The 15,533-nt window shown below is 49.1% G+C and overlaps 2 protein-coding genes across 2 annotated transcripts; both read left to right on the top strand.

The window, feature by feature from the left end:
• The first annotated feature begins 7,927 nt into the window (after positions 1-7,927).
• LOC123142108 (wall-associated receptor kinase 1-like) lies at positions 7,928-10,379 on the top strand. The gene is made up of 3 exons (XM_044561126.1): positions 7,928-8,855; positions 9,003-9,170; positions 9,247-10,379. The coding sequence occupies exons 1-3, from the start codon at positions 7,928-7,930 to the stop codon at positions 10,377-10,379; spliced, it is 2,229 nt and encodes a 742-aa protein (XP_044417061.1).
• A 1,394-nt stretch (positions 10,380-11,773) lies between these two features.
• Positions 11,774-14,326, top strand: LOC123142742 (wall-associated receptor kinase 1-like). The gene is made up of 3 exons (XM_044561511.1): positions 11,774-12,780; positions 12,856-13,023; positions 13,131-14,326. Exons 1-3 carry the CDS (start codon positions 11,865-11,867, stop codon positions 14,324-14,326), a joined length of 2,280 nt encoding a protein of 759 aa, XP_044417446.1. The 5' UTR covers positions 11,774-11,864.
• The last annotated feature ends 1,207 nt before the right edge of the window (positions 14,327-15,533 follow it).

Below are 15,533 nucleotides of genomic sequence, written 5' to 3'. Positions count from 1 at the left end.
TCATGCGTGCATTCCGTGGCATTGACCACCACTAGGTCTGTTCAAGGATGCTCAATATATATTGTTCAATAAGTGAGGCGGTATTGATCTGCGATGTTTAAGTTACTAAGTATGGACACGCCTATAAGTTCAGTGATGGTACCGAAAAAGGTTTTCCCCCGCTTTGTATTCCAAATCAATCAACACCGATACAAGAAACGCTGGGGCGAGCAGCACAACAAGCCTAAAAAAAAGAAACAAATGCCAACAACGGCAGCCCGACAAAGTGCGGATGACCCGCCACCGCTACGCCCTCTAGAAACGAACAACCACAACCTGAGGCTCCAAACTGCCGCGTACCAAGCAGCACCTCTAAGAAGGAATGTGACGCCGACGACGCTGCTGCCCGGACCTGTCCTAGGGTTTCCCCCAACATGCAGAGGGAGGTGGGGGATGGATATCACCGACACCCTCCAGGAAGGAAAGGTGGCACCCACATGTGTCACTGCATTGGAGCCGAAGAACCGGCAAGGATTTCTCCCGCACTCCAACCCTACCACCCAACCGGACCGGAGCCGACCAGCCAGACCGCCGCCCCTCACCATGCGCCATCGCGGTTGCGCCGCCACCCACGCCGCCTCACTGCGAACACCAACACGAGGCCAAGAGGACCGGAGAGAAGCGCCCCGCGGAGGGAGAAGCAGCACCGTAGCGGAACGGGAGGGAACCACCTCCACCGCCGTTGTGCAGGAAGCCAGAGCCTCCGGCACCGTCGCGGTCGCCGTCCGGACGTGGTAGCAGGGCATGCTAGGCCACCCCTGGCCCGGCCAGGCCCGAAACGGGCCCGCTAAGCCCCGCCAACCACGCTGCAGCAAGTCGGTGATGGCGCCGCCAGCACCCAGCCGCTCGTCGCCTCTTCCCCGCCTCCCAGAAGCCACGAAGCATACCCACCCCGCCGGCGGCTCGCCCAGGCCCAGATAGGGCCCGAAGGGCCGAGATCTCGACCGAGCGGGCGCCGCCAGACAGCGCCGCCGCGTCTCCCCGCCGCCACCCAGTAGCACGCTCCCGCTCGCGCTAGGAACCCCCGCCGCCGCCCAGGACTGTCGCCGCCCAGAGACACCGCCCGGAATCACCCCGTCCCGCACCGGAGGACACCCGAGAGGGAAAATGCCAGGGGGCCGCCGCCACCAGCGTCGCCCGGGGCAGGCCGGCGGCGGGCGCCGGCGACGGCGGCAGGGAGGAAGGGGGGGGAGGCGCGCGAAAGAGGAGGTTGGGCGCGACCGGCCGCCCGCGGGGGCGACGCGGTCGCGGGAGAGGAGGGGAGAGTTCTCTTTAGTAATTGTAAGGCAGAATCAGCTATAATAATGGGAGAAAACAGTGAGCATTCTGCTTGATCTAGCTCAGTTCTTTAGAAAGTGTCAGTGTGATGGACTGATGATAAGGGCATAAACAGTTTCAGGAAACATCAAATGAGAGTTGGGTAGGACAGGCATGCGTTTTGATCGACAAACATAGCCCCAGACTGCTAAGGTTGTGCTCAAAACGAGTGAAACTGCAAGTTTGCAGTTGTTAAATTCCACCTTAATTAAACTCATAATACAATGGTAATATACAGCAAGATAAGCACCAGTTCATCAGTTTCAAGCCCACAACATTTCGTACCTGCGACCGTTGCCGAGCCTTTGTGCACCCTCGACAGGATTAGAGACTCAGAGCAACGGAGAATTTATGCTCGCTGACAGGTAGGGTTCCATGTTCATTATTCCTGTCCTGGCCAGTGAGAAAAAAAAAAGGGTTTTATGCATGCACAGAATGTTCTTGTCAAAAGGCTAAGAGAGTGTACGAATTTTGTAAGTGAGCACAAGTTCGTCTCGAGTGATGTCTCACACGCTCGACTGTATCAGGTCGTCAAGTGGCCGTAGTAAACTCAGTCAATTACAGCAGTACATTACATGGACATATATAGATGGCATGCTGGACCGTAGTGCATCGGCAGCGCTGTCTGTTACTCTGCTTCAGGCACAGCACGGTTGCACATTCAGTTAGGTAGATGACATTCAGCACGGTTGCACATTCACGGCTTCAGGCACAGCCCGGTGGCATCGGCAACATTCAGTAAAGCAAGCAGCGCCTATGCTTCCATGTCCCCATCACATCGAGCAACGCTGGGAAGCCGTTGCGTGAAGTGGTGACGTTGAGGCGTTCGGTATGTTAGCGCCTCTCATTCGACGCCCAGCCAGCTACTCGCTTTTGTGGACCGAGGAGGTTTCGATGTTGCGATTACCGACCAGCACGTGGTCGTGGGAAAGGTGATGACTGTGCGTGAGAAGGTCGATGATATTCTCTCAGAGGTTGAGCTTCACAGCTTACTCGCACGTTTGGAAAAGGTTAGCCTTGGATCTGAAAAGAAGATTGTGGAGGAGGCCCTCAGAGGCAAAACAAAGAAGAGTGACGCCAGGGAAAAGGCGTTCGCAGCTGCTTGATGATTGCTTGGATTCTTGTGGTGCTCGTGATCTTCAACGGATTCTCTCATCGCGGGTTTCTTTGTGATGTAGCGGTGTGGTCGTTGGTGGTCGTTGCGTGTTGTGGGGATTGGTGGGTGTTGCTAATCATGCGCTTATGTGGTTGCATGCTTTATGAGTAGTCCACATGCGGTGGGTTTGTATCGGTTTTCATCCAGTTTTTCGTTAATTAACTGGGCAATTTTTTTCTGCTTAATTAATCGATAAGGCAAACTTTTTGCCTCTGTTTTGAAAAAAGTAGTCAGGTCGTCCTCACATCAGAGAAGCGTGGAGGCCGTCGATTCATCCTCGCATCAGAGCAGTGTTGAGACCGTCGGCTCGGGGCAGCACTGAGGCCGTCGGGTTGCCATCGGGTGCGGCAGTGCCGTGGGCACCGGGTCGCAGTCGCATAGGGCAACGCCGAGGCTGCCAGGTCGTCGTCGCATCGAGCAGCGCCTTCTCGCCACCGCATCGGAGCTGCACAGCCGCCGGGTTGATGTCACGTGGGGCTAGGCCGGGTCTCCGTCGCGCGGGGGCAGCTAAGCGGCGGCGCTGGAGGACTTCGCGTGGTGGGCCGCGACTACGAGGCTATGACTACGAGAGAGCAACGTGGCGGGCCGCGACCCATGGGTTTGTAATTTTCGGCCAGTGGGCCGTCCAGCGTGCCCCGCTTGGTTGCTTAATTAGGCTGCGTGCGCGCGGTTCGCTGGGGAGCTCCTAACCGGCGCCCACGCGCCTGCTGGTATGGGCCAGGCCCACGAACACACAGGTAGTAGCGCGGAAAAAGAAAACTCAGACATATATGGCACTGCACGTGGAATCGAAATCGCGATCAATACCTCCAGTAAGTGGTTGCCTGACCACTCGAGCTACTACTAATATATGAAACATTGCAGCGCGACGTTACATAAGAACAGTAGCCGCGTAGATATTTAAATTATATGGAAACATTTTAGGAAAGTGTGATTTCTTTTGACAAAAATGTGTTTTTTTTCTCGGAAGTCCACAGATTTTAGAAAAAATCACGAATTAGAAAAAATTTCATCAATTTTCCAAAAAGTTCACAAAAATCGGAAAAGGTTCATCGATTTTTTTAAACTTCCAGAAAATCTGAAAAAAGTTCATTGATTTTGAACAAAAACTTCATCTATTCTCAAAAGGAGCTTATCAATTTTCAAAAAAAGTTCATCAATTCTCAAAAAGAGTTTATCAATTTCAGAAAAGTTCATCGATTTTAAAAAAGTTTACAAAAATCAATCTTGAAAATTAGTTCACAAATTTGAAAAAAGTTCATCAATTTTGGAAAAACGTTCATCAATTTTGGAAAAGAGTTCATCGAATTTGAAAAAAACTTCATCGAATTTGAAAAAAGTTCATCAATTTTTGAAAAGAGTTCATCGATTTTGGAAAAGAGTTCATCGAATTCAGAAAAAGTTCATCGAATTTTAAAAAAATTTCATCGAATTTGAAAAAAGTTCATCAAGTTTGGAAAAAAGTTCATCCAATTCAAAAAAATGTTCATCGAATTTGGAACAAAGTTCTTCGATTTCGAAAAAGTTCATCGATTTTGGAAAAGTTCATTAATTTGAAAAATAGTTTATTGAAATGAACAAAAGAAAAAGAAAAACACCAAACAAAACCCTTCCGAATAAACAAGAAAAACGAAACAATAGACATGAGAAGAAAACAGTGAAGAAGATTTTATTGAACACATGAGTTAAGATTGGTGCGGTGGTTAGCGTATGGTGCGGACGAAGAGGAGGTCGCGGGTTCGATTTCCACCAGACGCATTTGCATTTTGTGCTTTACAACAGAAGAAAAGGAACGATGGGCCGGCCCAAGAAGACGCGTGAAGGAGGGAGAGGTGTGCGCCCGTTTGCGCGGTTGCCTGTAGCGGGCGCGGTTTAGGGAATGCCGTTCGCTGTCTCTTAATAGTACCACACCGCTCGTATGCAAATCAGTTGCGCGGCTTAATTAGACTGCTGTTGGCCTACGTAGGGCCGATGACGCAATCACGGGCCAGTTAGCGCTGGCTAATCGGGTTTGTGAGGCAAAAGACCGACGTATAGACGTTGAGGCATACACGCATCGCAAATGCGAGCCGAGTCTAGACGTTGAGGCATTACACGCAGCGCAAATGCGAGCCGAGTATAGACGTATACGGTTGGTCTTTTTGTCTCTTGGTGCAATGCAATTTTTGTTTATTCTTCTTCGTGTGATTTTAATTTTGGAAAAATAGGGTCTGCTGTCACGTCCTCTTGATCCTCCACGGAGATGTCAAGACGGCCAAACATCCTCCTAGACAACAACCTCACCACCAAAGTGGTGCCAAGCGATCGACGAGGTCGAAATCGCCAAACTGGTGCAAGGCACTTGCGGGTAACTGGACCCAGATTACCTTATGACATGCCAGCTGACAGACAAGAGTGATGTGTATAGTTTCGGCGTCGTCCTGCTGGAGCTTCTGACCGGAAAGAAGGCATTCTGCTTCAGCGGGTCCGAGGACAGGAGCCTCGTCTCGCGCTTCATAGCGGCCACGATGGCCAGCACACAACAAGCTCCTGGACAGCTAGGTGACCACAACATTCTTTTCAAAGCAGCAACAGAAATGCAAATTCCAGATCAAAGCACTAGATCCAACAAGAGTGCAGAAGCAGTTGCAAGGTCCGAATCTGATGACAACATTTGTTTTTGTGTGTGTCTTGGGGCTGACCTGACAACGTGTACGATGGAAACCTCCTTTGCGGCGCTACAAGATACCGATTCCTCCATTCATTTGCTACGCATCCATCGTGTCTCATCAAAGGCCTAACCTACGAGTCTGCAGAGTAGTAGCAGTAACATGTGCAGTACTGGTGTTTGGGGTAGATCCAGCAGCTAGCAGAAGAGGAGCAGAGACGGCAAGAAGAATGGCATCCAAAACAGCGCTCATGGCTGTGGCTCTGCTCGTCCTTGTGGCCGGCGACCTCGCCCATGGCCACGCCGTGCCGCTCGGACGAGCAACCGCCCGTCGGAGCCTCGGCTGGATGCAAGGCATGAAGGGAGGGCCGCCCAGTGGCATGCAGCCATCAGAGGCTGCTGCTTCTGCTGCTGCCCGCCGCCGCGCCATTTCTTGGGTGCAAAAAGGTACTAGATGATTCTTTCTGTAACTTAATATGTGCTAGCTGTTGCATTATACTCCTTATGTGCTAACTTCATATGTTTGTCATCAGGCGAGGAAAGCAGCCGGGCCGGTGGCGGGGAGGAAGGCAAGTTCATCGCGCCTGTGCCGGGATTCAAGCTCCCGCCCCTTCCTCCCAACGCTGCCTGAGAAGAGATCACATCACATCACAGGGTGAGCATGCATGCTTGCCGCGGCATTGACCATCACTAGATCTGTCAACAAATAAAGGTGCCGGGAGTGTTCAAGAATGCTTTATATATACCATTGTTCAATAAGTTAGGCAGCGTCGATCTGCTACGTTTAAGTTACTACTAAGCACGATGCCACCTTCGTTCAGTAAACTGTAAGGTTATTAATGGGAGAAAACAGGGAGCATTCGCCTTGAACTAGCTCAGTTCTTGAGAAGGGATCAGTGTGATGACTTGTTGATAAGGGAAAGCACAAACAGTTTCAGAAAACATCAAACGAGACTTGAACAGGCTCGACATGCGTTTCGATCGACAAACATTGCCCCCACACTGCTGAGGTTGTGCTAAAAGAGACTGCAAGCTTGCTCTTGTTAAAATCCATCCTATTAAACTCGTAATACCCGCGAAAAAATTTAAACTCGTAAGAGGATGGTAATACACAGCAAGGTACACACAACAAACAGAACAAAGAAAATCCACCACCAGTTCATCGCTTTCAAGCCTGTAGCATTACGTACCTGCGACCACTTTCGAGCCTGTCCGCACCCTCAGCGGGGTCAAAGATTCGGAGGGACAGAATCTGACAGGTAGGAGTCCATGTTCGTTATTCCTGTTCAGGTCAGTAAGAGGAAATATAAGTTTTATGCATGCAAAATAATGTCCTTACCAAAAGGTTAAGTAAGTGTGCATTATTTAGACATGTGATTCTCTTAGGGTTGTAGATACTGAACCAGGAAGATTCTCGCAACAAGAGGTTCCAACAGTCACACAAATATATCTAAACGACGATGCAAGCTTTGTAAGCGAGCACAAGTTCGTCTCGAGTGATGTCTCACGTGCTGGACCTGATCACGTCATCAAGTGGCCGTAGTATACTCGGTCAACTACATTATACCCATAATGAAAGAGCCAATGACCGCCGGCAGTTCAGTTAAGCACTACTACACTAGCTGTCTACAAGACAAAACATCTCTTTTCAGGTAGGTACACATGTCAAAAATTCAGAATAAGCATTGGAAACTCTAGGTACCGACATGTGGCGACATGTATGGCTCTGCCAAGAGCGGCCTGGTTAAACAGATTCTGCCATTGGCTAGTGTGTGCTGTTCTTTTGCAAAAGTATATCAAGACTTGAATTCTTTTCGTAGTAACAACAGAAATGCAAGTTCCCGCAGACAATAAATTGAAGAAGAGTGTGGATGCGGCTGTATGGTCCAAATATGATGAGATCATTTGTTTCCCACCTGAACTGAGATGGTAAAGAAGATCGCCTGAGTTCGGCCTGTGAAAGGAGCTCGGACGGATTGCTTCCACTGATCCAGCGCACTGCCTATCATATACATGCCCAAGCCCAGTTCACTGGTTTCAGGCCTAAAGCATTTTGTACGCATCAGGAAGCTTCTCACAAATAATATTATTTAGAGCTGTGATTTTCTTAGAGTTGTAGATACTGAACCAGGAAGCTTCTCACAAATAAAAAGTTCGGAGAAAATATTCCACAAGAAACTAAACAGCTATGCTAGTTTTGTAAGTGCTGGACTGGATAGGCCATCAAGTGGCCATAGTAAACTCAATCAACTACATTACATGGATAATGAAAGAGCCAATGATCACCGGCAGTTCAATTAACCACTAACCCACTAGCATCTCCAAGACAAAACTTCTCTTTTCAGCTGGGTACAGATGCCAAAATTTCAGAATAACCATCAGAAACTCTTTGTACTGACATGTGGCGACATGCATGGCTCTGCCAACAGTGGCCTAGTTAAACAAGTTCTGACATTGGCTAAATGGGCAAAGCTGTCGTCACCGTCAACACCCTGGATAACACATAACGAGAACATCATTTACTAATGCCGGGTATAATTGACCGGACCCGGTCCAAGCTAGTGACAGAATCTTCAGGCCTTCAGCATCCGTGTGCACTCTGGATAACACCTGACGAGAACATCATTCACTAATGCTGGGTATAGTTGATCCGGTCCGAGCCGGTGACTGAATCTTCAGCATGCGTGCATATATGGACTAGCATGATTCTTCAGCAGCTAACACTTCCCACTTCCTCAACAGTCTCTGAACAGACCAGCAGAGCAAGAATGGCGATCACACTGGTCGTGCTGCTCGTGCTGCTGTTGCTACTGCCAGTGACTCGAGTCTCAGCTCAGGAGCAGCAGCAGCAGCAGCCGCCGCCGCCACAACATGTTGTGCAGCCGGGCTGCCGTGACAAGTGCGGCAACATCACCATTACCTACCCCTTTGGCATCGGCGCGGGTTGCTTCCGCGACGATGGCCGAGGTGGCTTCCAGCTTTTGTGTGACGACTCCCTACCAGTCCCACGGCTCACCGTAGCTGACTACGGCATCCAGATAAACAGCTTATCCATTAGCACCGGCGAGGCCCATGCCTCCCTCAACGCGACTCGCCGCTGCTACAACAGCAAGGGGAGCGTCATTAGCCAAGGCGGCCCGGTAGCTGTACCACTCGTTGGGACCAACCTCCTCTTCTCGGCCACCAAGAACCGCCTCGTCGTGCTCGGCTGCCCCAACCTCGGCTACTTCAACGACGTTGACGGCTACTACGTCAGTGGCTGCATGGCTGTGTGCCGGCCACGGAAATCCACTGCATCGGGGTCCTGCACAGGCGTCGGCTGCTGCCAGAGCATGATACCCCCCGCTGTCGACTACTATCAGCCGTACCTGCTCGACATCCCAAAGAGCAAGGGAGACCTGATCATCTATGTAAACAGCGTGACCTGCCGGTATGTGTTCTTGGTGGAGGAGACGTGGTTACATACCAACTACACCAGCAAGAACCACAACAAGACCGACGACTTCGCCGTGCCTGTCGTGCTCGACTGGGCTGTCCGGAACGTGGAAAACTGCAGAGGCGCTAGGAAGAATGCAACCGCATATGCATGCCGGAGCACGCTCAGCAAGTGCGTCGACTCCAAAAACGGCGCTGGGTACCGTTGCGGCTGCTCCAAGGGATATGAGGGCAACCCCTATTTATATGATGGATGCAAAGGTATTCACCGATATTGATCTTGACACAACTGGACCATTACTCAAAAATTGTCCAGTCTAACTTTTTTGTTAAACGTCTACTGTTCTTCTGCCAATTTTGTCTCGTGCTCTGACAAATGTCTACTGTCCTTCTGCCATTTAACTGAAGACATCAATGAGTGTGAGCGGAAAGGAAAACACGCATGCTACGGGGTCTGCACAAATACGCCCGGAAGCTACACTTGCCAATGCCCTCCTGGGACTAGTGGAGACGCCACCGTGAAGAATGGTTGCCGGCCAAAGGACAGTTTCACTTTAGCCGTGAAAGTAGTTACAGGTAAACATATAATCCTGCAATTTTTGCTCCCTTGGTTGCTGCTGGAAAACTAATGGCAATGCCTCATCGTGCTCAGGAATCAGCCTTGGAGTGTTCTTGCCATTTTTCATGTGCTTCTGGCTCTACTTGGGACTCCAGAAGAGGAAGCTTATCAGAACAAAGCAGAAGTTCTTCGAGCTAAATGGAGGCCTCTTCCTGCAGCAGCAAATACATAACTACAATGGCAACAGCAAAGGCACTGGTGGGTTCAAGATCTTTTCCAAGGAAGAGCTGGAGAAAGCGACCAAAAACTTTGCAGCCGACCGTGTTCTCGGCCATGGAGGACACGGCATTGTCTACAAGGGTGTCCTTGAGGACAAGACAGTGGTGGCGATCAAGAAGTCAAAGATAATGGAAGAGGCCCAGACCAAAGAATTCGCGAGGGAGATGTTCATCCTCTCCCAGATCAACCACAGGAATGTCGTCAAGCTGCTCGGATGCTGTCTCGAAGCAGAAGTGCCCATGTTGGTCTACGAGTTCGTCTCAAATGGCACCCTCGACCAATACATCCATGGTGGCAAGGGTATCAACTCCGACAGAGCTTTTGGCACCTGTCTTCGGGTAGCAGTAGAGTCAGCCGAGGCATTGGCGTACATGCACTCTTCGGCCTCGCCGCCAATCATTCATGGAGACGTCAAGACAGCAAACATTTTGTTGGATGACAAGCTCACAGCAAAAGTTTCTGATTTTGGAGCATCAAAATTGGCACCAACTGATGAGGCCACGATTGCAACGCTGGTGCAAGGAACTTGTGGTTACCTTGATCCAGAATACCTAATAACATGCTTGCTGACTGACAAGAGTGATGTGTACAGCTTTGGCGTCGTCCTATTGGAGCTTCTAACAAGGAAGAAGGCGTTGTACTTGGACGGGTCGGCAAAAGATAGAAGCCTCGTTTTATGCTTCATGACGGCAGCGAAGGTAGGTCAGCACCAAGAGCTTCTGGACAGACAAGTAAGGGATGAGATGAGAATCGAAGTGCTCGAAGAGATCACGCACCTCGTGATAAGATGCTTGAACATGAGTGGGGAGGAACGGCCGACGATGAAGGAGGTTGCGGAGAGGCTGGAGATGCTGAGGAGATACCAGCACCATCCGTGGGCTCAAGCGGATGGGAATCAACAGAATGTGAATTACAAGTTCACGCAGGATTACATCCTTGATTTTTGAAGGAAGCAGTACATTCATCTTTAGCTCGTAAATCAAAATATTTTGTATCATTATTTTTGCACATTCCCTTATATATGAATTTTTTTGGATGTAAGAATACAAATGCACATATGATGGTGGCCGAAAACTGAACACTGCCAAGATCTAACCTCACAGGTTTCACAATTCAATGAAATTTTAGAAATGTTCCAGATCAATACTCCAAGTATGTAACTATGCACATTAATTAAATTTAAAAAACTACACTCATTAATTAGTTAATTTTTTTATCTTAATTAAAAGACATTTAAAACAATAAAAGAACAGCAATTTTGCATTTGTTAAATTCCGTCCTAATTATTCATAATAGAATAATAATAATACAGTGCAAGATATACACAACAAACAGAACAAGGAAATCCAACACCATCGGTTTCAAACCTATAGCATTTCATACCTGCGAACCTGCAACCATTGTCGAGCCTGTGTGCAAGATGCACGATTTGCTCGAAGAGCCACCAGAAAATGCATATAAATTAAGATAGCCTCCGCCAGTTGATCCGTGCAGCTTTGATTTACCAGAGACGGGGAGCTTGGGCACCAACGCTCCATTAAAGGCTAGACTGCTTTGCCTCTGGCTGGCAGGCAGAAAGGTTCGTCACTGCCATGAATAGAGGTGGTGAGTGTAAAGAAGAGTAGCTCCTCTACGGGATCAGAGACTAGGGGCATAATAGTTCTGCTTGCTGACAGGTAGGGGTCCGTGTTCATTATTCCTGTCCAGATCAGTAAAAAGAAACATGAAGTTTATGGAACAAATATTCTTCTTACCAAAAGGTTAAGTGATTGCAGTAAAAAAAAAGGTTAATTGATTGTGCGGCATTACTTACACTTGTGGTTCTCTTTACAGGCAGCGTACCGAAAAATATTCTGTACAATGAAGATACTGAAAAAAGGAAGATTCTCAAAAGAAGAAGTTCCAACAGAAAATATTCTCACAACAAACTAAACGGCGATGCTAGTTTTTGTCCCCAGTTATGTCTCACGCGCTGGATTGGATCAGGTGGCCGTAGTAAGCTTGGTCAACTAAATTACATGGACAATGAAAGAGCCAATGATTGCCGGCGGTGCAATTTACCACTTTAGTGTCCACTAGCATTAACAGGCCTAAAGTTCTCTTTTCAGGTAGGCATACATGCCAAAATTTCAGAATAACCATCAGAAACTCTTTGTACTTACATTTGGCGACATGTATGGCTCTGCCAAGAGCTGCCTGGTTAAACAAGTTCTTCCATTGGCTAAATGGCGAAGCTCCAGTCGCTGTCGTCACCGTCAGCACTCTACATAAAGCATAACAGAACATCATCAACTAGTGATGGGCAATTGACCCAGTCCTAGCTAGTGAACAGATTCTTCAGCATCCGTGCGCATATATGGACTTCCATGATTCTTCAGCAACTGACACTTCCCACTTCCTCAGCGGTCTCTGAGTAGACCAGCAGAGCAAGAATGGCGACCACACTGGTCATGCAGCTCATGTTGCTGTTACTACTGCCAGTGACTCGAGTCTCAGCTCAGGAGCAGCAGCAGGTTGTGCGGCCTGGCTGCCGTGACAAGTGCGGCAACATCACCATCCCCTACCCCTTTGGCATCGGCGCCGGCTGCTTCCGCAACGACGGTCGAGGTGGCTTCGAGCTCGAGTGCAATGACTCACGCTCAACACCGCGGCTCACCGTGGCTGGCAATGGGATCCGCATAACCAGCCTGTCCATCATCGCCGGCGAGGCCAGGGCCCTCCTCAGAGCAACACGCCGATGCTATGACAGCAAGGGGCGCATCACCGGCAGGAGCGGCGACACGTCCGTACCACTCATTGGCAGCCACTACCTCTTCTCCCAGACCAGGAACCGCCTTGTTGCGCTTGGTTGCTCCAACCTCGGCTACTTCGTCGACATCGCCGGCTACTACGTCAGTGGGTGCATGGCCGTGTGCGGGCCGCAACAGTTCATTGAGTTGGGGTCCTGCACAGGCGTGGCCTGCTACCAGAGCACGATACCCCCCGCTATCGACTACTACGAGCCATACGTGCTCGACTTCACAAAGGAGCAGACAAACAAAGGCATAGTCTCCTATAGCAACAGCACGACCTGCCGGTATGTGTTCCTGGCGGAGACCAAGTGGTTAACTACAACACTGACTGGTAACAGTGAGTACCTCAACCGGACCAACAACTTCGCTGTGCCCGTCATCCTCGACTGGGCAGTCAGAAACGTCGGCAACTGCAGCGCCGCCAAGCGCAACACAACTGACTACGCGTGCCAGAGCGCGCTCAGCGATTGTGTCGACTCCAAGAATGGCATTGGGTACCACTGCAACTGCTCCAAGGGCTACGAGGGCAACCCCTATCTACAAGATGGATGCAGAGGTATACACTGCTGTCCTGTTTTCCTGTTTCATTTCCTGCTCCTTCATCTGATGACTTGTTTTGCCAAAATGGAAGACATCAACGAGTGCAAACACAAAGAAGAGCAATCATGCTATGGTGTCTGTGCAAATACTCTGGGAAGCCACACTTGCCAATGCCCGCCAGGGACTAGGGGAGATGCCACAACAAAGACTGGTTGCCGGCCGAAGGACAATTTCACGTTAGCACTGAAACTAGTTACAGGTAAACAGATAATTTGGCAAATGCGTTGCTCTTGCAATTTCACTGTTGTCCCTGCAATTGTACTTCGGAAAGCTAATGATAAGTTGATAATGCTATGTCGTATTCAGGAGTCAGCGTTGGAGTGTTCTTGCCTTTGTTCATGTGCTTCTGGCTCTACTTGGGGCTCCAGAAGAGGAAGCTTATCAGAACAAAGCAAATGTTCTTCGAGCTAAATGGAGGCCTCTTCCTGCAGCAGCAGATAAGTAACTACAATGGCACCAGCACAGGCACTGGTGGGTTCAAGATCTTCTCCAAGGAAGAGCTGGAGAAAGCGACCAAAAACTTTGCAGCCGACCGTATTCTCGGCCGCGGTGGGCACGGCATCGTCTACAAGGGTGACCTTGAGGACAAGACAGTGGTGGCGATCAAGAAGTCAAAGATGACGGAAGAAGTCCCGACCAAGGAATTCGCAAGGGAGATGTTCATCCTCTCCCAGATCAACCACAAGAATGTCGTCAAGCTGCTCGGATGTTGCCTCGAAGTAGAAGTGCCCATGTTGGTCTATGAGTTCGTCTCGAACGGTACACTCTACCAGTACATCCATGGTAGTAGGGGCCTTGACTCTGATACAGGATTCCACACCTGCCTTCGGATAGCAGTAGAGTCAGCCGAGGCATTGGCATATATGCACTCTTCAGCCTCGCCGCCGATTCTCCATGGAGACGTCAAGACGGCAAACATTCTGTTGGATGACAAGCTTACAGCAAAAGTTTCAGATTTCGGAGCATCAAAACTAGCACCAACTGATGAAGCCAAGATGGCAACATTGGTGCAGGGCACTTGCGGTTACCTTGACCCAGAATACCTAATGACATGCCGGCTGACTGATAAGAGTGATGTGTACAGCTTTGGTGTTGTCCTATTGGAGCTTCTGACAAGGAAGAAGGCATTGTACTTCGACGGACCGGAGGAAGATAGAAGCCTTGTTTTATGCTTCATGATGGCAGTGAAGGTAGGCCAGCACCAAGACCTTCTGGACAGCCAAGTGAGGGACGAGGTGAGAATCGAAGCGCTTGAAGAGATCACACACCTAGTTATGAGATGCTTGAACATGAGTGGGGAAGAGCGGCCAACGATGAAGGAGGTTGCAGAGAGGTTGGAGATGCTGAGGAGATACCACCACCACCCGTGGGCTCAAGCAGATGGTAATCCAGAGGAGGAACAGAGCTTGCTTGCTACGGAACAACAGAATGTGAATTACAAATTCACACAGGATTATGTCCTTGATTTTGAAGCAAGCAGCACATACAGCTTTAGCTCGTAGATCAAAATATTTTGTTCCATTTTTTCTCCATATCCTTTCAGACATGTGTTTTTTTGTATGTAAGCAAACAAGTGCACATATTATGGTTGCAGAAAAGTGAGATCTAAACCTCACACGGGTTGTAAAATTCAGTGACATTGTAGAAATTATCTAAATCAACAATATGCAATATGTAGAAATCATCTAAATCAGCAAATTGTATTAGATATGTCCTAGACTGGCTAAGTTCAGAATATAATTTACTCAGAGAGATTATTGCAAACTTGGTGTCGTCGAATCATCCCTTTTAGTCGCACATATTCATCCCTTTATTGATTTAGGCGGAGATGATTAGTCGCACATAATCAGTAACTTACAGCACCGTGTCATGAGAGCTAGTACCCTGTTATGTAAAAATAAGAGCTAGTGCCCTGGAGATTGTGAACTTACAATGTCGGCGAGAGCTTCAGAAAGAGACACGTCTCAAATATGTAGAGGTGATGTACTGCGGGCACGATTCGATCCAAAGCACACCTAGCACTCCCGGCGATCTCGGCAACACCGTACGGATGCATTATTCCGGCGGACAAGAGCAAATCGAAGGCCTTGACCGGGACAACGACAGGCTCCAAAGGGAGTTCATTTCTCTTTTCGAGCGGTTGAACGGCGGCCCCCCTGTACCTCAAGACGACGACGACGACGACGAGTCACCGGCCTGGTGCGACGAGCAGCAGCTCAAGGCGCTCAACCAACGCCTCGCGCTGTGCCGCATCAGAGCTCACGAGGTGCCCCGTTGCTACTATCACAACATCATGCATACAGTACATGTGGCAAGATCATAACACAAATTCAAAAACTCTCTCTGCTTTGTGTTTACTCTGCTTTTGGGATGTTTGATTTGATGCAGGAGAAATACCGGGGAATGGACGATGCGAGCCTGTTAGCGCTGTTCCCGCCCTCCAATCTCGAGGACAATTGGTACTATAAGTATTACCAGCGCGATTTTCAGTGGGACTTTGATCCTGACTACTGCAAGTACGTTCACTTGCAGGACTATCAGCGGCTCATGCTTCCGGATAATGTACGTAGGTAACAAACACTTGGATCCATGCAACTAGTATTTCAGTGCTTCATTGTGCAAGGATTCTATTTCTTCCTTAGTATAAGCTGCTTTCTCTATTTCAGTGGTTCGTTGTTCAAGGATTGTATTCCTTGGTATAAGGTGCTG

Source organism: Triticum aestivum, chromosome 6D (assembly GCF_018294505.1).
Source record: "Triticum aestivum cultivar Chinese Spring chromosome 6D, IWGSC CS RefSeq v2.1, whole genome shotgun sequence".
NCBI classification, from domain to species: Eukaryota; Viridiplantae; Streptophyta; class Magnoliopsida; order Poales; family Poaceae; genus Triticum; species Triticum aestivum.
This window is presented reverse-complemented; position numbering and strand designations above follow the sequence as displayed.